Raw genomic sequence first — 23,266 nt, forward strand, 5'->3', positions numbered from 1 at the left:
AGAGTGGTTTGCCAGAACGTACAGTTATGTATCTAAATGAGCAAAAGGTTGGTTCCTTGTCTAAAGCTGCTGTTTTGGTTGATGAGTTTGTCTTAACTCACAAAATGTTTTAACTTCAGCTGTTAATGTTTCCCACAATCCTGTAAAGGAATTGAATTGACAGCCATTCTGAATCAGTTTCTACACAAGACAATGAACATTGTAAATGTTTCTACTGCCTCAAAGTCCATCACATTATTGCTGATTTTAAGATCTTAAGCAGAAATATCAGCACTTGAATCAAAACTAAGAGGGTAACCCTGAGTAACACTTCTAAGCAGAATCCTGACTCTTGCTACCAGCCATTTATTCTAGATGGGTTAGTATCACAATCTGGCAAGGATCAGATACCAGTAAAAATTTTAAGAGAGACTGGTGCTGCATAATCTTTTATGCTTGCTGGTGTTCTTCCTTTGTCTGAAAATTTCCTTCCTTTGTCTAAATGTTCGTGCACCATAACTTCATGATCATTCCCAGATAACCCTGTACACAGCCGTTACTCTTATGTTGTATGTAAATGTTGGCATATCTCAAAAAAAAATTGTAGGAAGGTGATCAGCATTCGTCTATTCTGAGTTTTATGCATCTACTTGTGTGGTGAACATCGGTACATAAAGTGGAAAGAAGCAAATTAACTTTACTTAAGAATCACATGTCTGCAACTTTGTCTCTCTTTCTCCTAATGTAATGTATAAATTGTATTTTCTCAGATGTACGTCGCTTTGGAGAAAAGCATCTGCTAAATGAATAAATGTAAATGTAAAAGACTGCATATAATTCATATGTGTCAATGCAGGGTATTGAAATGGATGGTATGAAGGTTCCCTTGCATAAAATACATGTTCAGTCATATTTGACCTCGGGAGCTATCAAAGTGGTTGTTCGCCTTATTTGCCCATCCAAGGAGTATCTTTTATCCTTGGCAGTGATTTTGCTACTGGTTGCCTATTTTAGGAAGTATGGAGAAATCGCTTGATGTCTTGCACAACAACTTCGCAATTCGTTCGTAATTCGTTTCCTGCCTTTGTTGTGATTGTGAGAGAAAATTTCATCAGTTGTTCATTTTAATTTCTCTAAGGCTCTTTATTCGCTTTTAGCCTATGACTTAGGGACTTAGAACAAGGCACAAGGCTGAACTAACAGCTATATTAGCGGAAATTTACTCATCCTACCCCATAGTGTATTAATATCTGTATTCTGTTTGCCCTCGATATGACTCTCTGGAGGAGGCCTGTCCTGTGTGTGACTCTCTCCAAGAGGCTCACCCGTGTGCACATCTATTGCATTTAAGGCTCCTGTAACCTGAGAGCAAGTATCAGCGTCATCCATCATTTTTCCTACCACATGATACATGCTTAGTCTGGCCAATTTGGCAATGTCCTTGATCCTTATGATTCTTTTATGGTTGTTCTGATCTTTATGATTCTGTATGGTTGTAAGTGGGGTGTGGTGCCAAGACGCATGTGTGATCAGCTCCCTAGTCAGCCCTAAATTACTGCTCTGTATTTTTGTTTGAGCTGTAGCTGTATTTCTAGTCCTCACACTTTATTGATTTTTTTTTCTTTTGTTTTAAACCTGACTGTTTCATGGGCAGGGGAGCGCGGTGGTGCAGTGGGTTGGACCGGGTCCTGCTCTCCAGTGGGTCTGGGGTTCAATGCAATGGACTGGCGTCCTGTCCTGGGTGTGTCCCCTCCCCCGCCAGCCTTACGCCCTGTGTTACCAGGTTAGGCTCCGGTTCCCTGCAACCCTGTATAGGACAAGCGGTTCAGAAAATGTGTGTGTGTGTGTGTGTTTCATGGGCCCCAAGCAGGCAGTGGGCGTGGGCTTCTCCGGGCATAAATATCTGACCACTCCAGAGGGATACCTCGAAGCACTTTGTGACTTCCTATTGCTGGCAATAAGCTGTGCTCTGTCTGAATCTCGATTGTATGACTGAATAATTTTTCTTAAGTAGTTAAGAGTCCTTGCTGTTTTTTCCACAGCAGATGCTGTTCTCCAAAGTGATGTGCACTCCTAGGTGTAAAAGGTGCATAAACTTTTAACAAGGGGACTTAAGCAGCTGGTCTCAGAGACTAGAAGGAGCTGGGGAGGGTGTGCAGACATAGTTTGGGTGTTCCCCTGCATTAGGCTGGGGTTTTGTGTTTGCTGGACTTTTTTTACTGGTGTGTTTGATATTACTGGTTTATGTTTTATATTGATTAATTTTTCATTAACAGATTCTTGGAGGAGAAGTTGTGTTTGGGTTCTGTTATTACCTGTTTCCTCGTTTTACAGAGGACTAGTTGTTGGTTTTGGATATCAGGGTGGTGCCAGCCATTAATGGAAATCTGTGCAGGCTGGCCTTATGCTATTAACCACAGTAGAACAATAGAGCAATACTGTATTTCCAGTTATCTGCATCATGGATCTCATATGCTTGAATATGTGATGAATCTGTAAATATGAAATAGGAGATTGTGAAGATTACACATTTATTTTCAGTCATCCTGCAGGGGACTTAATTTTAGTATTTGAATTAAAAGATTTTTTTAAAAAAGGGCAAGTGGTTGATGAAATGGAATAGTCTTCCAACTGATTCGTAATTCATTATAGGATTATTTCAAGATCTTTTACAGAACCTGACCTATGAATAATCCGATTGACAACTTTTATAATAATAATAATAATAATAATAATAGAGAGCATCAGATACTGCCACTGAGATGGCCCTTCTGGCAGTGTCTGATGCTCTTCAAGCTGCTAGAGCTGCCTCCCTCTCCTCGATCCTCATCCTCCTCGATCTGTTGGCGGCATTTGACACAGTCAACCACCAGATTCTACTCTCTTCTCTTAACCAGCTTGGGATCAAAGGTGTAGCACTAAGATGGTTTGAGTCCTACCTATCTGACAGATCCTATCAAGTGGTCTGGCGGAGCTCTCGTTCTTCTCCTCTGCCTCTCTTAACCGGTGTCCTGCAGGGCTCTGTATTGGGTCCTATTCTTTTCTTAATCTACACCTCCTCCCTTGGTCATAGCCTCCCATGGATTCAAATACCACTGCTATGCTGATGATACTCAGCTCTTCTTCTCCTTTCCACCTGGTGCGTCAGACATCTCAGCACGCATTGCTGCCTGCCTGTCAGATATCTCTTCCTGGATGTCTGATCACCACTTCTCCAAAACAGAGATTCTTTACCTCCCAGCTGGCCTGTCCTCCTGTCATGACCTCTCGATCAAACTGGACAACTCGCTCATTTTGTCTAGTTCCTTTGCTAAGAGTCTGGGAGTAACGATTGACGCAAGTCTGTCTTTTCTCTCAGCACATCAAAGCCACAACCTGGTCCTGCAGATACATCCTGCATAATATTTGTAGGATCCGTTCCTATCTCACAATTGACTCTGCCCAAATATTTGTCCAGGCCGTGGTGACTTCCTGTCTGGACTATTGCAACTCTCTACTGTGTGGGCTTCCTGCTACTGCCATCAAACCTCTGTAGCTTCTACAAAATGCTGCTGCACAAGTTGTGTTTGATTTACCAAAGCGTTCCCACGTATCTCCTCTTCTCATTTTTCTGCACTGGCTTCCTATAGCTGCCCAAATCAAATTCAAGACCCTGGTTATTGTCTACAAATGTATCAATAGAACTGTTCCCAGCTATTTACAGGTCTTGATCAACCGCTACACCCCAACTAGACCCCTTCGCTTGTCTACTTCTGCTCGCTTGGTGGTCCAGCGCACGAAAGGTAAAGCACGGAGGTTCTCGATTCTGGCTCCGTTGTGATGGAATGACCTTCCCCTCTCACTCAGAACTGCAGAAACTCTGTCTACATTCTAGAAGGGTCTGAAAACTCACCTTTTCTGGACCTATTTCGCCCAGGATCGCTCCACCTCAAGTACAGTATAAATGTTCATGCACCATAACTTCATGAGCATCACCAGATAAAGCATTTATTCAGCCACTACTCCAATACTGTTTTTGTTTGCTTGTTTATCTTATAATGTTATTAAAAAAAATTGGTAGGAGGGTGTCTGGATTTGTCTATACTGTGTTTTATACACCTACTTGAACGATGAACCTCAGTGTAACAAGTGGTAGGCAATAAACTTGGTTTACTTGAGTCACATGTCTGCAGCTGTGTCTTTCTCTTAATGTAATACATAAATTGTACTTTTGCTGAGATGTATGTTGCTTTGGACAAAAGTGTCTGCTAAATGAATAAATGTAATGTAAATAATAATAATAATAAGCAGGTTTTTATTAATTGTTTATTGAACACATAAAGGGGGGCGTGGTGGCGCAACGGGTTTAACTGGGTCCTGCTCTCCAGGTGGTCTGGGGTCGAGTCTCGCTTCAGGTGCCTTGCGACGGACTGGCATCCCGTCCTGGGTGTGTCCCCTCCCCCGCACGCCCTGTGTGTTGCCGGGTTAGGCTCTGGCACCCCGTGACCCGTATAGGACAAGTGGATTCAGACAACGTGTGTGTGTGTGTGTGTGTGTGTGTGTGTGTGTGTGTTATTGATTGTGACATAGTGGTTGGATTTACAAACACTTTGAGTTAGAAACAGACTTCCAGTTGAAGACTCAAGTATGCCATTTTGGGTTCTCTTCAACTGACATGAACAAGCCAGTCTTTCTGACATGGATTCTGGTGATGATCTTGGTCCAGGAGCCTTCAGTGCAGCCTGCCAGTTTGGCAGTCTGAATGTGGAATTTCGAGAGTTAATTTATAAGGTAAGTTCACTAAACCCGAAATCATTGTTGGGGGTTACTGCGGTCACCCCTTGATATATTTAAGAAACACAAACCCTTCTTCATCATGATCCTTTCTGGGTCAATAAATAAAACAACCCTGCAGTATGAATAAGAGGAACCAGAAAACATACTGTGCATCAATCAAATACTTAAGTCAGACTTTATACTATAACATCAATTTTGCAAGCATTTAGTTTAAGAACAGACAGGACCCGGATAATGAACTTCTACTTGTTAGCAAGTCTAGGACATTTATTTTATTTTATTTTATTTTATTTTATTTTATTTTATTTTATTTTATTTTATTTTATCAAACCCTTGAAGCCCGATTTAAAGGTTTCAGGCCGGATACTGTGATGGCAATTTCCTGTCACGTTGAGGCTCGCGAGATCATGAATATCGCCATAGCAACGCGTTTTCACCGACCACCCGTTTAAGTTTTGTTGTGATAGATTTGTTAAATTGACGTCTTGCTTTGTGTGTATACACAATTGTAGCAAATTCTGTGTTCAGTGTCAAGGCAGCGCCGTGTTGCTGTTCCATTCGTTTCCGTTCGCTAGCGACGTTAACGTGGTTTGCGCTGCAGCTGCGTGAGCTTTGGTGAGTAGCTTAGCATGATTAGCATGTGAGTGACATGATCTTCACCAAAACAGAGAGAGCGGGGGGATGTTTGGAGGAGTGTGATTGTTTTACATAGTAGCAGCATTCGGTGGTACAAGTAATGAAAATGAGCCGAAACTAATGGAATCACAGCTTTCCGTTTAACCGTAGACGCGAAAAAAGCTTCGCTTCACTAACGTTGGCTGCAATATCCAGCCGAGCAATCAGTGGTGGCTACGATCCCTAAGTTCATCAGCGTTTATTGAACGTTTTAATTACTGTGAGAACTGATAAATCTCCAACCAGTAGTGTATTTATTTGTGTGTTCATTAAGTAAGACGATTATTACTGAATTATGTTTTTAAAAAGAAATGAGACAAAATAAAAAAAAAAATACTATTCGTGCCTGCAGATACTACTAGTATAGCATGATTTAGCGAAGCCGAAGGTTGCTGATTCGAACGGTACTCGTGCTGTTGACCTTTAATTTAGGTACTTCCCTTAAATTGATACCGTAAATATCCTCTTGTAAATCATGGCTAAATTACTGTAATTATAAATTGTCTCGGACGGGTGCGGATGGAATGAGTAATAATAACAAACACTAATAATGATGCGCATCGATCCCTGCAAAAGGAAGAAACAAGTAAATAACACCATTTTCTACGAGAAAAAAACCCCAGCAACAGTAAGGGTCTCTAATAAACCCAAACTCAGAATCTGTTGAACAAAACTCCACATTCATTCAATAGCATCTTGAACAGCAGTGTGGCTGTTTTATTTAAAGATTTAAAATATATATATATATACTGTATATTACACTCAAACTGCAGCATCAGTCCATATAGTTTTTTTTTTTCTTAATTCATTTGATTAAATTACTCTACAGTAAAAAGTATGCTTCAGGGATAGGCTCCATGCCATCATTAACGACCCTGCGCTTGACAAGCCTTTATAGATCATGGATGATCATTATATTTTGTTGTGCATAGCTTACTGTTTTCTTGTGTTTAAATCAGTGTGGTGTTTCTGTGCCTGGCTTTATGTTTGTGATGTCAGTGGTATTGACATAATAGAAGGCTACAACAGTCTGTAGTAGTAATAATTTGGTTTTGATTTCTTTCTAGGTTTACGTGCACACGTTCTGTAGCTTTATCATCATGTCCGCAGTCAACAGCCTGGTTCCAGCCCGCTTCCTCACACTCACAGCCCACCTGGTCATTGTGATTACCATCTTCTGGTCCCGGGTACGAGTCATGTCTGCTTCTCAAATAGTTGTGTGTTCACCTGGCTCTCTGTTGTGACTGGAGATGGTAATGCTTAACGTGGGTGTAGTCAAATCCACCAGTGATGGCTGTGCTTAGAAAATGTTATAGTACAACTTAACATTTCATTTTCTCACATAAAAAAAACAAAATGGCAGAGACAATAAAAAAAAAAACTCCTTTTGTAATTTTTTTACTCAGGATAATGTATATTTTTAAAGTTTTCCCACATACCTTTTAACTTGTTTTATGGTAGAAATACTTAATAGGTCATAGTCTTTTCTCTCATTCATGCTTAGGACAATAATGTCCGGGCATGCCTTCCCCTGGATTTTTCCCAAGAGGAGTACAACAGCCAAGACACACAGTAAGCTGCAGCTCTGGATGGTCATGTACATTTTCATTTACATTTATTCGCTTAGCAGATGCTTTTCTCCAAAGCTACTTCCAATGAACTCTATGTAGTGTTACCAGCCCACACACCTTATTCACCAAGGTGGCTTATATTGCTAGATACACTACTTACAAGGGTCACTCACCCATACATCAGTGGAACACACTCTCATTGTAATCAGCACATCTGACCATCAGAAAACAATAAGAATTTTCCCTGTGATGGCCATGTGTATCTTCTGAAACAACTGGCCAAAACAAGGCTGCAAGACAAGACACATAAAAGTATATTTTCCATTATATAAATTTAAGATTACAGAAATCTTATACCGAAATAGAAGCATGAGTTGAAGGTGTAGTACAAAGTCTGAAAAGATTAATTTAATTAAAAGTTTGCTTTAATTTTCTAGAATATTGTTATCAGTATATTTTTGTGACGGTTCATGTTTTACAAATTGCTGCTATGTCTTGTGCTGCTGTTGCCAGACCATGGTACCTCTCTCTCTGTTCTACAGGCTGGTAGTGGCACTGTCAGTGACCCTGGGCCTGTTTTTTATTGAGCTCATGGGTTTCTTCTCTGGAGTATCAATGTTCAACAGTAGTCAGAGCCTCCTCTGTATCCTTTTTCATATTTGTTCCTTTGGCAAGACGAGCTGCCTAACACCTTCTGTCTGTCCCAGTACACCAGTATAATGTTCCCTTTGTCTCCATACAACCGTGTAGCACTTTATGTCCCAGTTCTCCTCCTTTAGGTGCTGATATCCTCAGGGATTCAGACAAAGGTGGTGGCAAAATAAATACATGTATATTTAATATGTAAATAACACCAGCTAGGGCAACTCATTATTTTGTATTTATAGACGAAAAGTTTCTCTTATGATAACGAGGAAGGGTCTGAAGGAGGTCATGCGTGATATTAGAATGAAGCCACTACAATGCAGTTGGTGTTTGTGTGAAGGCTCCCTAACTCCTGCCTTGTGTAACAAATCCACACTGAACCTTCTAGCCAGTGCAGCCCATGCTAGTGCCTCCATCGCGCTCCTTTTTTTTCTCTTTGAGCAGTGGAGCTGTGCCATCTACTGGTGGATCTTTGCTTTCTGCAGGTTAGTGGCTGCTTTCACGTATTTCAAGAGGTGAGTGAGTGAGTGAGTGAGTGAGTGCCTGTACATGCGTTCCCACAATACACTATAGTTGGCTATTCCTGACTCAAGTCCCCCATCAGCACTAGCTGCCCACTGCAGTGCCTCGGTCTGCCTCTCATTCTTCGTCTTTCAGCAGTGGGAGTGCTGGACCTACTGGTTTGTGTTTGCCTTCTGCAGGTATAAAATCAGCAATATTGTAACCTTGAAAATTAAAGGCAGTACAACCTCTTAAGTAAAATGCCTTGACTGTGACTTAAATTCACATGCTTTTGTTGACTGAGGTCAAGTGGAATTCATATGTAAGACCTTAAAAGAATTTTCAAATCAGATAAAGACCTGAAATTCATACTATGAACCCACTGTACCAGCTTTAGTTTAGTAAAACGAATTTTAGCATTAACAGCAGAATGTTACATTTTTTTTTCTTGCTTTCATGAATTATGTAAATACAGAAAACCATTTAAGACTTTCCACTATTCCCTCACAGTGCACTTCCCGCAGTTGTGGAAATCCTGTTATTCATTGCTGTGTTTGGACTGAAGAAGAAGCCTCTTTAAGGGGTTTGAACCACATCTCCAGCAAACCTTTCAGCACTTGGGCCTCTGTAACCCCCTGCTCGTCTGTTTGGACTGTTCTTGTCCGGAAATGACATTTGATGTGCTGCTGTGCCATTGTCTATGGATCAAGGACAAACCAAAATCTGTTAATACTATATACAGTACTTATTGTTTTGGTGGAACAAAGATATTTTGTTTTATACTGCCACCCTGAAATCCACTTGACATAGAAAAACGGATTCTCTCTCCAAGTTTTCAGAAACATTAAGTCAATTGAGAACCCTCAAGCTTGAGGCTTAAAAACTCTTGAAAATGAGGAAAATGTAATTGTTGTTGTACTTTTATACTGTACCTTAATTTTCTACTTTGAGCCAGAGTAGATAAAGGTCTAATATTTTTTTCTTACTAACTTGGTGATGTGGCGATTCAGTGGGGAACACTGCTCTCTCCAGCACCTGGGCTGTGGCTGTATCTACATGGACATTGAATGCTTTTTGTGGTTTACTCAGGGGAGATGGGCACCCTGTTGCAGGAGCTCTGCATCTTTTTGCTCAATGTGCCCTACATTTGGAACATTTCACCCTGTCCGAGTTTATTATTGCCATGTTGCCTTTACATTTACATTTATTCATTTAGCAGATGCTTTTCTCCAAAGCGATGTACATCTCAGAGAAAATACAATCTGTGCATTACATTAGGAGAAAGAGAGATATAGTTATAGACATGTTATTCTTAGTAAACCTAGTTTGTTTCTTTCAACTTTATGCACCGATGTTCATTGCACGAGTAAGTGCGTAAAACTCAGGATAGACAAATCCTGATCAGGTTTTCTAAATAGCTGGGAGCAGTTCTGTTGATACATTCCTTCATTCATTCATCTTCCTCCGCTTATCCGGGACTGGGTCGCGGGGGCAGTATTCCAAGCAGAGCCCCCCAGACTTCCCTCTCCCCGCACACCTCCTCCAACTCCTCTGGGGGAACCCCAAGGCGTTCCCAGGCCAGCTGGGAGACGTAGTCTCTCCAACGTGCCCTGGGTCTGCTCCCAGGCCTCCTCCCAGTGGGACATGCCTGGAACACCCCCAGGGAGGCGTCCAGGAGGCATCCGGAACAGATGCCCGAGCCACCTCAACTGGCTCCTCTCGATGCGGAGGAGTAGCGGCTCTACTCCGAGCTCCTCCCGGGTGACTGAGCTCCTCACCCTATCCCTAAGGGTGCGCCCAGCCACTCTGCGGAGGAAACTCATTTCTGCCGCTTGTATCCGCGATCTCATTCTTTCGGTCATGATCCAGAGTTCATGACCATAGGTGAGGGTAGGAACGTAGATCGACCGGTAAATTGAGAGCTTCGCCTTACGACTCAGCTCCCTCTTCACTACAACAGACCGGTACAATGACCGCATTATTGCGGACGGCGCACCGATCCGTCTGTCAACCTGCCGCTCCATTTTTCCCTCACTCGTGAACAAGACCCCGAGATACTTAAACTCCTCCACTTGAGGGAGCAGCTCCCCCCTAACCCGGAGGGGGCAATCCACCTTTTTCCGACTGAGAACCATGGCCTCGGATTTGGAGGTGCTGATTATCATCCCCGCCGCTTCGCACTCGGCTGCAAACCTCCCCAGTGCACGCTGCAAGTCTTGACTTGATGAAGCCAGCAGGACCACATTGTCCGCAAAAAGCAGAGAAGAGATCTCGTGGCCACCAAAACAGACACCCTCCGTTCCCTGGCTGCGCCTAGAAATTCTGTCCATGAAGATAATGAACACAATCGGTGACAAAGGGCAGCCCTGGCAGAGTCCAACATGCACCGGGAACAGGTTTGACTTACTGCCGGCAATGCGAACCAAGCTCCTGCTCCGGTCATACAGGGAACGAACAGCCCGTAACAGTGAGCCCCGAACCCCATAATCCCGAAGCACCTCCCACAGGATGCCACGAGGGACACGGTCGAATGCCTTCTCCAGGTCCACAAAACACATATGGACTGGTTGGGCAAACTCCCACGAACCCTCCAACACCCTAGTGAAGGTATAGAGCTGGTCCAGTGTTCCACGGCCAGGGCGAAAACCGCATTGCTCCTCCTGAATCCGAGGTTCGACTATCGGTCGGATTCTCCTTTCCAGTACCCTGGCATAGACTTTCTCAGGGAGGCTAAGGAGTGTGATCCCCCTGTAGTTGGAACACAATCTCCGCTCCCCCTTCTTAAAAAGAGGGACCACCACCCCGGTCTGCCAGTCCAGAGGAACCGTTCCCGAACTCCACGCGATGCTGCAGGGGCGTGTCAACCAAGACAGCTCCACAACATCCAGAGACTTGAGAAACTCGGGGTGGATCTCATCCACCCCCGGAGCCTTGCCACCGAGGAGTTTTTTTAACTACCTCAGCATCCGTTGATACATTTGTAGGCAATAACCAGGGTCTTAAATTTGATCCGGGCAGCTATAGAAAGCCAGTGCAGGGATATATAATTTATAATTAGAATAATAATAGAATTTATATAATATGTACACATTTAAATATTAATTCTGTTATGTCAATACAAAAAGATAAATTATGAACCTTTTCCGAATTATAATCGTTTTGTAAGTTTTCTCCATAGTTACTTAAAGGCAAAGGTACTTAAATTATGTGCTGGATTATACAGCATTTTTGCTGAACAATAAAGGGTAGCACACTGTTACTGGCTACCACTGATCACAAATTTAAACTTCTGTGATAAGTGGTTTAAAATTTAGTATATTGTCAATTTGTTTTAAGTAAATCAGTACAGGGTCCAGAGCGCAATTTCGTTTACGTACAAAGCGGCAAACTCCACATTCCGCAGAGGGTCTTTAAGAAATTACAGTGCTGTATGTACAAAAACGGGAAGTTTTTAAAAGGCCTTTTCTGTCTGATTGACATTTCTGTAGCCAATCAACTTTGCATTGCAGTGATACCGCCTTTCTGCAGAAATTTCAGCCAATAACAGGTGACTTCCGGTTCGCCTGCCTCCCAATCGCATTAAACAACTTAGTTTGAAAACGTTCGCGGTTGTAAAGGCAGCGAGTGTTTTACTTTTTGTTTACATTTTTTATTTTTTTAAAGGCTGTTTAACGTTATAATGCAGGTAAGTAAAAGGATATGTTGAACTGTGTTAAAATTGATAGTTTTTGAACGTTATGTATTTTGTTATCCGTCAGACCAAGAAGTTTTTTTTTTTCTCCAACGTGGTACTGATTGGCTTCGTCTCTTCTGCGTTTTCCTCCTTCGTCGATGTTCATTTTTAGCGGGTTAATAATCATGTAAAACGGTGTAAAAGAGAAACTGCAGTCTGACGAATTTAAGACCTAGTGTGAAAATAAATTTAACTTTTTTCTTTGCAACTCCCGGTTTGCGTAGCTGATCACCCTGCCTGGCTTCTCATCCGTTGTTAGTGCTGCGAAGTGTTTTATGTCGTTTCTTGTTTCCAGTCGAAGCAATCGAATCATTAGCTACATGTGGGAGTTTGTTTTAAAAGTAAAAACGATAAGGTCTATTTATTGTTCCATTTATTGAAACAGAATAAAGAGAACCACGATCCTAAGGGGCCCCAGAGACAGGTGGGTCGGTTTTTATATATATAATATATATATATATTATATATGTTTATAAAATTAATTGTAAGGTGGGTTATGTCTTTCACTAATCGTCTGTGTTATTCTTCTGATAAACTAACTAATTTTTAAAACACACTTTCCTCAGATCAATACTCCTGCTGGAATAATGGGCCCCCAGCGAGTTCTCAGGAACCCAGGAACAGACTCTGGAGAGAAAACTGGTGTCACAGGTTTGTTCATAATTTCCATGCCATACATAGTCTAAGCTTAGCAATAAATATTTCCTGGGATGCTGGTTTGTGTTGGCAACATGTGCTGCACAGTCACCCTTTGAGTGAATAGGCTGTGCTCATTTAATTGATCTTTGTTTCTTTTTGATGTCTCGTTTCCTTTTGCCCAGGTCTGAGCAGAGTGGCATCTGTATCCAGTTCAACCAAAACCCTGTGAGTCTTGCTTTACAGTGGTTGGTGTTCATTCCTGGATCATCTGAAACAAAACTAGTAATTTCTGTGATAATTGCAAAATTTTGAACTGATATTACCTTTTTTAAAACCATTAATCTCCCTCCCCCCCCCTTCAGAAAATTCTCCATTGAGAACTTTGATATTGGGCGGCCACTGGGCAAGGGCAAATTTGGGAATGTGTACCTGGCACGGGAGCGCAAACTGAAGTTCATTGTGGCATTGAAAGTTCTATTCAAGTCCCAGATGGAAAAGGAAGGTGTGGAGCACCAACTCAGAAGGGAGATTGAGATCCAGTCCCACCTCAGGTGGGTTTTGTTGAACACTTCCCATATCTGTTGATTACGATAGTGTTCATTTGGTAGCTGAATGCATGACAGTTTACTCTTGATCATGGCATAAAAAGGTCATGCTGTGCTATCCAAATAAAACGGTTTACAATTAAATGTTGCTCTTCCTATCAGTAGTCTGAAGGGCTTTCATATTTTTTCTGTTTTGGATGTTTGCAGCCACAGCCAAGCTTGATTTATTCATTTTCCAATATCTACGCTGTCCTTTCAGGCACCCCAACATCCTACGCTTTTACAACTACTTTCACGATGCCACTCGGGTGTTTCTAATCCTGGAATATGCCCCGCGTGGGGAAATGTACAAGGAATTGCAGCGCTGTGGCCGTTTTGATGACCAGCGGACTGCCACTGTGAGCATGGAGGGGTAAACGGGATAGGATGGAACAGTTCGTGTTTAGCCTTCTACATGCTTTTTATATGCACTGGAATGTGTCAGCTAACCAAATCTCAGACGTGCAAATTGTTGGCTATGGAGAAACTGGAGGCTTTTGGTCTGCCATGACATTTCAAAACGGTATAAATAACACATATTTTGTATATTGAAAGATATATTTTTTTCCAAATGCTATTCTTTTAGACACTAATGAACATAGTTGCATTTTTCTTTCCACATCTTAGAAAACTGATATTTGTAATGAATTTTAAAGATTTAGAGAATATGGGTATGAAGGCAAAGTACACATTGACTGATTATACAAGTATAATACACACGGGCAAGGTTCGGCTATGCTCATTCTTCAACCAAGAAGGTTACAAGACCTTTGCTAATGCATCCTAGCTGATTTGTGCAAAATGAAATCTATGCAATCTGATCAAGGAGGAAAATGGCAAGGAGAGCTGAAAATTATAGACATTATTGCATGTGGCTGACAGAAAGGTTTGTCTATTTTATTGTAACTGCCTGTTATAGTGCAGATGTACTTTCTTGTACATCAGCATGATGTGGCTTTAAGTAAAGTGTTTTTTAAAGTTGTCATGTTTATTTGCATTGCATAGTCCTTATCTTCAATACAGCCACAATATTAACAACCATTTTGTCTCCCAGTACATGGAGGAGCTATCTGATGCACTACAGTACTGTCATGAAAGGAAAGTCATCCACCGAGACATCAAGCCTGAGAACCTGCTGCTAGGGTTCCGTGGCGAGCTCAAGATAGCCGACTTTGGTTGGTCGGTCCATGCACCATCCCTGCGGTGAGGAACCACACCAATGAGCCCTCAAAGATGCACACACATATCTTCTGGATTTGTATGAGACAGTATGTTCATCAAGGGTGAATTGACTACATACCGATTTATTTCCATGTCTATCACTCCAGAGAAATGATGTATTGTTAATGGTAACAGTAACGTGCTGTAGAATTATAGTTCTATAGTAACTCCCTACTCTTGGCGCATTACCCTTGAGGAAGGTACTTCTGATTTGTTCATTAAATTATCCAGCAATCTAAATGGCTAAATCATTGTAGCTCAATATAATATACCTGTCTCAACCCTGAGTAGGACAAATCCCTATGGAAAGGGAGTATGCAAGTGAAAACATTTTCTTTATTTTGCAGAAAAGCAAAAGTGTTCTTTCTGCCAGTAGCATGCAGAACTGATAGAATGGGGTTGTCGGTAGAATATGACAAAAGCGGGTGAGGAAGTGAGGCTAGTTGTCAATGTCTGCAAGGTACCTCAGAGGCATTTTATTCAGCTTTTTGGTCACTAATTTTATTACTTTTAGGGATTAATATTAAAAAAACAAAAATACTAAAATGGGCATTAAAAGCAAACTTATAAAAATGTATAATTACATACATGCAAATGGACATGGGTACATCAGAGCTAACCTAGGACATGGCACAGGCTAAGTTTGCAAAGCAGGTTCCCGTCTGCATGTTTTGCTGCACTTGTTATCCAGTGGGGAGGTTTTTTAAAAAAAAAATAAAAAATTGTTGTTGTTCTGCCCCCAGGAACATATGCTACATATTTTTCTTGTTTGATATCAGTGTTTCACTTCACCAGCACTTCAGGTGCTGCAGGAAAATAACTATTTCACATGTAAAACAGAACAGTACACTGAATGAGGTTGTGGCTGTGAAACTTTTAATTTCAGTTAATGTAGTAAACACAAAACTCACAATTTATTCAGTTTTAAGCTTTTATTGATGGTTACATTTTGGGTGGGCTAACAAATTCCAGTTTTCTGGTCCCAACTGTGTTCCTAAATTGAGGTACAAGTATATTGTGAATTGCACTACACCACAAAATCTCAATTCTTTATGCTCCACAGTCGCCGTACCATGTGTGGCACACTGGATTACCTACCCCCAGAGATGATTGAAGGGCGTACCCATGATGAGAAGGTGGATTTGTGGTGCATTGGGGTTCTCTGCTATGAATGTTTGGTGGGGAACCCCCCATTTGAGACATCAAGCCACACTGAGACTTATAAGCGCATCGCCAAGGTGATGGGAATAGATTTTTTTTTTTTTTTTTTTTTTTTTTTTTAAACACAGCTGCTTAAAGCATGTTGTTGGCTTTATGTGAAAGTGTAGTAGAACTTCGCAGTTCAGAGGAACTGAAGCTCTTCCAAAATAGGAGAAAGCAGAGGTTGTTTTTTGGGGGTGGGGGGTTTTTTTTTTTTTTTTTTTTTTTGGAAATTAAATATGTTTAATTAATCTTGTTCTTCCTGGACTAGGTGGACCTTCAGTTCCCTAGGGTGGTGTCGGATGGGGCACGAGACCTGATCTCAAAACTACTTCGCCACAGCCCCTCCATGCGGCTCTCATTGCAAGGTGTCATTGATCATGCATGGGTGCGCGCCAACTCTCGTCGTGTCTTGCCTCCAGTCTACACCCCCAAGAAGCCTTAACCTCACTTCAACCCTTCTGTTTTCAGGCGTGTGTTATTTTCTCTCCCTTTTAAACTCTGCTTTTGTTCAGGACATTGGTGAACTGAAAAATGTAGAATCAAATGTTTTTTTTTCTTCTTAGTGTAACAATTTTATTTTTTAATTTTTTCCCCCTCTGTATATCGTATGTTTAAGGTTTCATTAAATTGTTGTAAATACTCAATAAATATGTGTATATATGCATTTTGGAAGTTTTACATATGAAGAGTCCACAGGAACGACCAAGGTCGCTGTCAAAATTAAGAAAAAATTTTTAACTTTGGAGCAATATTTTTTTCCACATATATAACTGCCATGCAAGAAACTGGACAACAAACACATTGTCTTTAGCAGTAGAATATTATATTTTAGTCAATAATGGTGGTATTGGAGATCGTTTTAAAATTTATTATGCAATCTGGACTACAAGTGTTTTTCCTTCTTTGTGTGAATGAAAAATTGACTTCAGAACCTGCCCGTTGTTATCTAGTACATGCAGTTTCATTGGGACAATAACAGTACATAGGCCCCTGTATGAAATGGAAAATTAAAAAAACAGAATGGTTAATGTATGGAATTGCGGTCATTGTACTGGTCTGTTGTGGTGAAGAAGGAGCTGAGTTGCAAGGCAAAGCTCTCAATTTCCCGGTCAATCTACGTTCCTACCCTCACCTATGGTCATGAACTCTGGATCATGACCAAAAGAATGAGATCACGGATACAAGCGGCAGAAATGAGTTTCCTCCACGGAGTGGCTGGGCGCACCCTTAGGGATAGGGTGGGGAGCTCGGAGTAGAGCCGCTGCTCCTGCGCATCGAGAGGAGCCAGTTGAGGTGGCTTGGGCATCTGTTCCGGATGCCTCCTGGACGCCTCCCTGGGGAGGTGTTCCGGGCATGTCCCACTGGGAGAAGGCCTCGGGGCAGACCCAGGACATGTTGGAGAGACTACATCTCCTAGCTGGCCTGGGAACGCCTTGGGGTTCCCCTGGAGGAGGTGTGTGGGGAGAGGGAAGTCTGGGGGGCTCTGCTTGGACTACTGCTCTCGCGACCCAGTCCCGGATAAGTGGAGGAAGATGGGTGGATGGATGGATAATTTATGCAAAATTAGAATTTCAGATTGATATTCTGTCAATATAGAAATGCACTGCTCACAGAAGAGATTTCACCAAAAGCCTCATGTTTATTTGTATTCTTTTCACTTAAATGTGCCAAGTTTTAGTCCAAGGAAACAAAAAACAGTTACACAAAATAGTGTGCTTTGAACCTGTAGAACTCAGAACTGTCTTGACTGTGAGCAGTGTTCGCTTGGTGATCCAGAGGATGGAGATGAGTGCCTTTGCTCATACTGTACTGGCACCTTAATGCACTGTTCATTTCTCTGGATGTGAACATGACAGTCATAAGAATATTCATTCAGGACAGAAAGCTGGGATTCTGGATTTTTGCCCTCGGGTGACATCTACATATGTTCTTGAATGCCAGTAATATCATTCTTCATTTTTTGTCGTAATCCCCTTTCAGGTTTTCACGAATGCTGTTCTTTGTTCTTCTGCACTCACAGAAAAACACTTGAGTTTTATGCATTTGCAATCTATGCCAACAGAGTTTTCTGAAAGCTTACGAATTTTGTCTAATTCGAATTGTCTTCCTTTAAATTTCCGCTCCTGCTTCGGGTTGTCAGTGAGTTTTGTCACACTGAACAAGTGAAAACACAACAGAAGTAAAAAAAAAAAAAAAAAATTGGTCAGTTTATGTCAAGTGACATCGATCAGCTGTCACAGCTTGGACCTTGACCGTTTGTTGCCAAGAGAAATGGATTACGATCATTCTTTCGAAGAAGGCCTTTCCCCTTTGTTTCACCAGCTGCGACCATGACCATTTTTCATTAGTAGAGCATTTTCGGATGAAACTATAGGATAAGAGGGATAACTACATCCTCTCAAAAGTGTGACTACGATCATTCTTCCCACAGACTCTTCATGTGTACTTCGACACTTAAAATGTGCCTGACAGTCAGTGTGGTGTGTTGTTTTGCATTGATTGTCCAGCTGGAGAGTAAAAAGAGTTCTGTGCTACAAATTTGCAGTTTTCCCAGTACACTTCCTGTAGTATGACAACCCTAATAACTACTGATAACACACAACGCTGCATGTATGAATATATAAATAATTGCATGTATTATTGCACGTTATTCGTGTATGTATGAATAATTGCAATCGCCTTCCTGTTTTTACAAAATATCCTCCCGACAACCACCTATTATTCATTTTTAATTAAATAGTACACAGTACAGAGAGCATTCGGTGCTTTTCTTCTATGCTTGTCACATTTTTTTCGATTGTTCCAAATTTCAAAAATTATGTCCCAAATTTGCTTTGACGAGATTTTGATGTTTTTATTGTTCTATATTATGTATTCTTTATAACATAGGTAGAAGGAGTTCTTATCGTGGTAGCGTGGCCGAGCGGTCTAAGGCGCTGGATTAAGGCTCCAGTCTCTTCGGGGGCGTGGGTTCGAATCCCACCGCTGCCAAATTTTTTAACTGAAAAGGGATATGATATTTCCTCCTCTATTTCACAGCTTTTACCGCTATTGAGCGCCTATCCAAAATACTGTATATTTTTTCATTTCCTATTTAACACAGTTTCATTTAACTCTGTATAAGCTCTTATATACACTTTAAAGGAAAATACAATTAGGAGTGACCTCCTAATCTCTTCTAATTTATTTTCGTCTTACAATTTCATTAGATCGGAAAACTAAAGAGCAGACTGACGAAACTCTGCTCTTTCTCGGATCTGATTTTATTTACTCATTACTCACTGTCAGGCAAACAGTTACAGTATCTACAGCATTATTTAGGACGAGTTGTAGGAAGTCATATGTAAAAATATATAATTATCGACGTAAATCAGTCGTGTATAATATATATTTTTATGCGGATGACATTTAAAACGAACACTTTTTTCCTAAATTGTCGATGTCCGCGCAAAAGTAGAAATGTACCGGATGTGGAGTGACGTCACGGGCCTCGAGGGGAAATTTGCTGAGGAGCGAACAAACACTGAGCGCCCCCAGCGGAGCGACAGCAGTACTGTCCGCATCAGCATCATAGCCAGGAGGAGAAAGTGTCCAGACTGTTAGAACATCTGCGTTTCAGTTGGATTTACCCACAAAGACAAAAACTAAGAAATGTGAGTACTGCGTGGGGAAATTCCTCTGTTAGCATTTTTCAACAATTAGTTGTTGATTTCATCTATTTCTAGATCTGTGTAGACAACCTGCTGCAGCTGTCAAATTACATTGATTTCACACAATATCAGTCAGTGTTTTGCGCTCTCTGTGTTATTTATTTGCGTTACGCTTAGATGCTTAAATGCTTGGAAATAAATATTATCTTAAGCTAATGACTCGTACTCGTATGCTTGGTTTTACAGTATGTCATTGTATGTAGTTTTACTCTCTGTGACCCTCCTCGGGGACGCTCCCGGGCGGGTGGTGCTGTTGGGCCGCTCAACAGATGAGACGTCGATCGCCGCTCAACTCGCCGCTCCGCTTCACAGCTCTGAGAAAAAAAAAACAAGTTTCCCAAATAAAACTGAATGTAATACGACGATTTTGCAAGGATACATCGGGACTCTGCTCAGAACTTTGCTGGGTCACATAATAAAAACGAAGTTGCTTATTCACTGCTTTTTACCGCAAGAATCATTGAGTCATCATTGGCAGACACACTCAGTTTTACGGTGACGTTCACATCGACGTGTCCTATTAAATATACATTTTAACGCTGTTTTCCCCCAGTTGTTACAAACCGTCCCCGTGTTTGTCTCTTCTCAGCGGACATCCATTCATTCACCCACGACTGAATCTTTAAGGAGCGCTTAGGAAATATTCAATGTAACATAGATAGATGAAGGGAGTTTCGACGGGTCGCGCGGCGGCTTTCACACTCACTCACTGCACATGCTTTTTGTTGTATTATGTGTTTTTAAACAAGTGAGTTTGTATGTTCTCCCCGAGTCTGCTTCCGTTTCCTCCGGGTGCTCCGGTTTCCTCCCACAGTGCAAAGGCATGCAGTTCAGGTGAATTGGAGACTTGAGTGTGTGAATAGATGTGTGTGTGTGGCTACCCTGTGATGGACTGGTGTCCAGTCCAGGGTGTCCCTTCACAGTCCAGGCTTGCACTCACTGCTTCTGGGATAGGCTCCGGATCACCATGACCCTACTCAGGACAAGCGCTTATTGAAATTGGATGGATGTGTTGTACCATGAATCACTGTCCCCAATGCGGAACATCTCTCCCCTGTGTGCCATATAGTTGTAATTACACACATGGGCACAAAGTATCCCAGGACTGTGATTTTTTTTTTTTCTCATGTTTATTGTGTTACGCCTGTATTATACCACAGCTACTCATCATACATAAACTTGTATTCTTTAATACACATATGCATTTAGCAGGCGTTGTGTAACACAGGTGTACCTGTTGCATATGAGTTATTCATCCGGAAATCCACAGTGCAGGAGGTTACAGCTGATCCGAACACCCATGACGTCTCACGCTGACGACACGTATATCCTCTTAATTTAATCTATGAAGGAAATGATGCTGCTGGGAAGCTAATTATAGTACGTTTGTAAATGTTACAGATCAAAAGCAAATAAGAGTTAAACAGATAGTGGAATAAAACCCATTTAAATTGAACTGTGATTCAGACATCTCTGTTTATATTAGATATGATGGTCAATGCTGGTTGTTGAAAACAGGCTGTGGACCACAGGGACATTTTATTGATGGATGAATGAATGATGTTAAAAATACAGGTTTTTATCATAATCAAAAGAATGAACCTAGATGATTTTAGGTTGCTGTTGTGCTTGATGGACAGGTCTTCTCCGGCTCCCGCGGACATCCCAGCCAAAGATGAGGAAGCACCACAGCAGCCCCTCAACGTAACCAGCAACCACCGCCTGCAACAATCACAGATGCAAGTGCAAGAGGTTACTGAATATTTGAATTATGCACACACCGACTGAGGTGCAGAAAGCACAGTACTTTATAGAAGAGACAGGGAATGATGTGAGAGGGGTATAGCATGTGGTCCAGTGAGCTGCTTCTTGTCACAGATCTACTATCCTTTGGTGTGATTACATGACCTGTTATGGTAGTCTGACACCCTCTTTCTCTCGGTCTCCTTCTGCTGTCCAGCTGACTGGCATTATGAATGTGAATTTGGATAAGATTCTGAAGAGGGACCAGGATCTGTCTAAGCTAGATGACCAGGCTGATGCCTTAAAAGACAAAGCCTCCCACTTTGAAACCAGTGCAGCAAAACTTAAGCGCAAGTACTGGTGGAAAAATCTCAAGGTAAGAAAGTGTTTGGAAAGGGAGGCTTCTTCACCCAAAATCTTAGGTAAAGTTGCAAGCACGGAGGGACATGCACACAGTAAAATCACAACGTTCTTTGAATGACATCAGTGGTACGAGTCCTTCTGCTTTCATAGACTACAGGACAGATTAAATTCGGCTCACAGGAAGCTCAAAGGAATGCAAATCCTCATCAAGACTGAGCATGAATCTTATCTCACATATGTTATATTGAGAAATATTTGTTTATTCCATTAGCAGACACTTTTCTCCAAAGTCACTTATATATGCACTCATTTAAAGGAACTAATTTATTGATTAATTCCTATTTTAGTCATTAATGAATCACTTTTTTTGTCCCCATTTTTCAGTTTTGCTAAGGTGGTGCATTTTTTTCTGTCTTCTTTCCTTGGGTAGGACTATACATAAAACCCAGAAGAAAGATCATAGAAAGAAGCAACATTACCAAATTACCCATAAGGCATCACCTATCTGATATCAATGAGATGAAATTAAGAGTTCACACCCTGTAGTCTCTTCATCTGAAGAGACTGTTGCAAGACCTTAACAATGAGGAGCAGGATGCTAAACCCAAACCTTTACATTGTATTTTCTATTATTAAATTACATTTTATAGCATTTCTTATTTTCATCAGTCTGGGTGTCTGTAACTGGTCACATCAGAATTAGAATCAGATTTATCTGGCCATGTATACACACACATACAAGGAATTTTGCTTTGGTTCCCAATGGCTCATATTGTAAAGTAGACAATTTTTTTTTTTTTGGCTCAATGTTTTGCTGAAAAATTGTCTGTGAAAATATTTAACTATCCTACTGTATCTGTATCATTGTAAGGTAGCATTCTTTAATGACTAAAACCACTAATAAAACTATAAAGTTAGCTATAAAGATAGATTAAAAAAACCATGCATACATTCAAACAGTTCCAGTGTTTTTTATCTGTTCCACATTATTTATCTGTTACATTATAGCAGCTAGAGTAGTGGTTAGAACTGTCGCCTTGCAATCCAAGAACCAGAGTTTGAATTTCACTGGCTGATGTAGTGCCTCTGTTCAAGGAACATTCCCACATCCCCTCTAGTAAAAATACCTAGTTGTATAGATATATAAGTTATAGATAGCTTAGTACAGAAACCTACATCTTTGGCAAAAAACATCAAAATGAATAATTAATACATTGCGTTCACTACTCCTACTACACGGCAAGACAAGCGTTATATTATGTTCAGTTGTCAATACACGCCGTGTTTGGAATGGGATCTTTCAAATCAACAGTGTTCAAGCTCACAGGGTATGTCTGGTGCTTTCCCATCATTGCCCTCCCAGCAGCCAGATGACAGTTCCTTGCAAGATATCCAGCTGATAGTTGATGGGATGCCTCACTGATGACTCTGTTGCTGACTAAGGCCTGATGAGGTGCCTAGTACCATAGTAGGTAGAGTAGGCTCAAATCTGACTTACTGCTATAGTGACCTTGAGCAATGTACTCACCTTGATAATTACTCCAGTAAAAATTAACCAGCTATATAAATGGGTAAATCATTGTAAGTGCAAGGCACTATAGAGACAAGTGTTGGCTAAATGAATGACTAATAGATGACATGGCATGCCCCTCGTATACATTTGTGTCTGTCACACTCTTGACTGTACATCACTTACACCTCCTGCCCTATTCACAAGAGATTTAGAGTAGACAGTTGATGCGTTCTTGAGTCAAATGTGAGGTTGGGACTGGTTGAAGAGTGGTGTTCCCTTGACTATAAAATTTCTTTGGACCAGGGTGTGTCACCTTGAATGACCTACAGCTGGTAACCAGTTAGGGGAGAGCAACACTGGCCATAAGGCTGATGTTTTGAAGGTTGTCCTGCCAATAATAAATAAGCATG

At 41.3% G+C, this 23,266-nt stretch overlaps 3 protein-coding genes and 1 non-coding gene across 5 annotated transcripts; all 4 read left to right on the top strand.

The window, feature by feature from the left end:
- Positions 1 to 5,167: 5,167 nt before the first annotated feature.
- LOC108928594 (transmembrane protein 107) lies at positions 5,168 to 9,128 on the top strand. Of its 2 annotated transcripts, none has more exons than XM_018742584.2 (6): positions 5,168 to 5,370; positions 6,498 to 6,617; positions 6,935 to 7,002; positions 7,544 to 7,644; positions 8,035 to 8,131; positions 8,658 to 9,128. In XM_018742584.2, the coding sequence occupies exons 2-6, from the start codon at positions 6,531 to 6,533 to the stop codon at positions 8,725 to 8,727; spliced, it is 423 nt and encodes a 140-aa protein (XP_018598100.1). In that variant the 5' UTR covers positions 5,168 to 5,370; positions 6,498 to 6,530; the 3' UTR covers positions 8,728 to 9,128. The 2 variants fall into 2 exon arrangements, with proteins under 2 accessions (XP_018598100.1, XP_018598099.1); XM_018742583.2 differs by lacking the exon at positions 8,035 to 8,131 and adding an exon at positions 8,251 to 8,347.
- Positions 9,129 to 11,259: 2,131 nt separating this feature from the next.
- Positions 11,260 to 16,145, top strand: aurkb (aurora kinase B). The gene is made up of 9 exons (XM_018742578.1): positions 11,260 to 11,832; positions 12,266 to 12,304; positions 12,447 to 12,531; positions 12,702 to 12,744; positions 12,882 to 13,070; positions 13,324 to 13,462; positions 14,158 to 14,306; positions 15,388 to 15,562; positions 15,796 to 16,145. The coding sequence occupies exons 1-9, from the start codon at positions 11,827 to 11,829 to the stop codon at positions 15,967 to 15,969; spliced, it is 999 nt and encodes a 332-aa protein (XP_018598094.1). The 5' UTR covers positions 11,260 to 11,826; the 3' UTR covers positions 15,970 to 16,145.
- A 2,291-nt stretch (positions 16,146 to 18,436) lies between these two features.
- trnal-aag (transfer RNA leucine (anticodon AAG)) lies at positions 18,437 to 18,518 on the top strand. Its single transcript has one exon. It is a non-coding gene; the product is annotated as a tRNA-Leu (tRNA).
- A 548-nt stretch (positions 18,519 to 19,066) lies between these two features.
- On the top strand, positions 19,067 to 22,071 carry LOC108928598 (vesicle-associated membrane protein 2-like). Its single transcript, XM_018742590.2, has 4 exons — positions 19,067 to 19,180; positions 20,878 to 20,989; positions 21,198 to 21,356; positions 21,774 to 22,071. Coding segments are annotated over exons 1-4 (285 nt in total). The 5' UTR covers positions 19,067 to 19,178; the 3' UTR covers positions 21,786 to 22,071.
- Positions 22,072 to 23,266: the final 1,195 nt, after the last annotated feature.

Source organism: Scleropages formosus, chromosome 13 (assembly GCF_900964775.1).
Source record: "Scleropages formosus chromosome 13, fSclFor1.1, whole genome shotgun sequence".
In the NCBI taxonomy this organism is placed as follows: Eukaryota; Metazoa; Chordata; class Actinopteri; order Osteoglossiformes; family Osteoglossidae; genus Scleropages; species Scleropages formosus.

What these genes read in the sequence shown, in the direction of transcription:
- LOC108928594 (XM_018742584.2), top strand. Translation starts at nt 6,531, where the DNA reads ATGTCCGCAGTCAACAGCCTGGTTCCAGCCCGCTTCCTCACACTCACA. An exon ending in TTACCATCTTCTGGTCCCGG is followed by an intron (nt 6,618 to 6,934) that starts GTACGAGTCATG and finishes ATTCATGCTTAG; the next exon opens with GACAATAATGTCCGGGCATG. An exon ending in TACAACAGCCAAGACACACA is followed by an intron (nt 7,003 to 7,543) that starts GTAAGCTGCAGC and finishes TCTGTTCTACAG; the next exon opens with GCTGGTAGTGGCACTGTCAG.
- aurkb (XM_018742578.1), top strand. An exon ending in TCCAGTTCAACCAAAACCCT is followed by an intron (nt 12,745 to 12,881) that starts GTGAGTCTTGCT and finishes CCCCCCCTTCAG; the next exon opens with AAAATTCTCCATTGAGAACT. An exon ending in GTCCATGCACCATCCCTGCG is followed by an intron (nt 14,307 to 15,387) that starts GTGAGGAACCAC and finishes TATGCTCCACAG; the next exon opens with TCGCCGTACCATGTGTGGCA.
- LOC108928598 (XM_018742590.2), top strand. An exon ending in CACAGATGCAAGTGCAAGAG is followed by an intron (nt 20,990 to 21,197) that starts GTTACTGAATAT and finishes TCTGCTGTCCAG; the next exon opens with CTGACTGGCATTATGAATGT.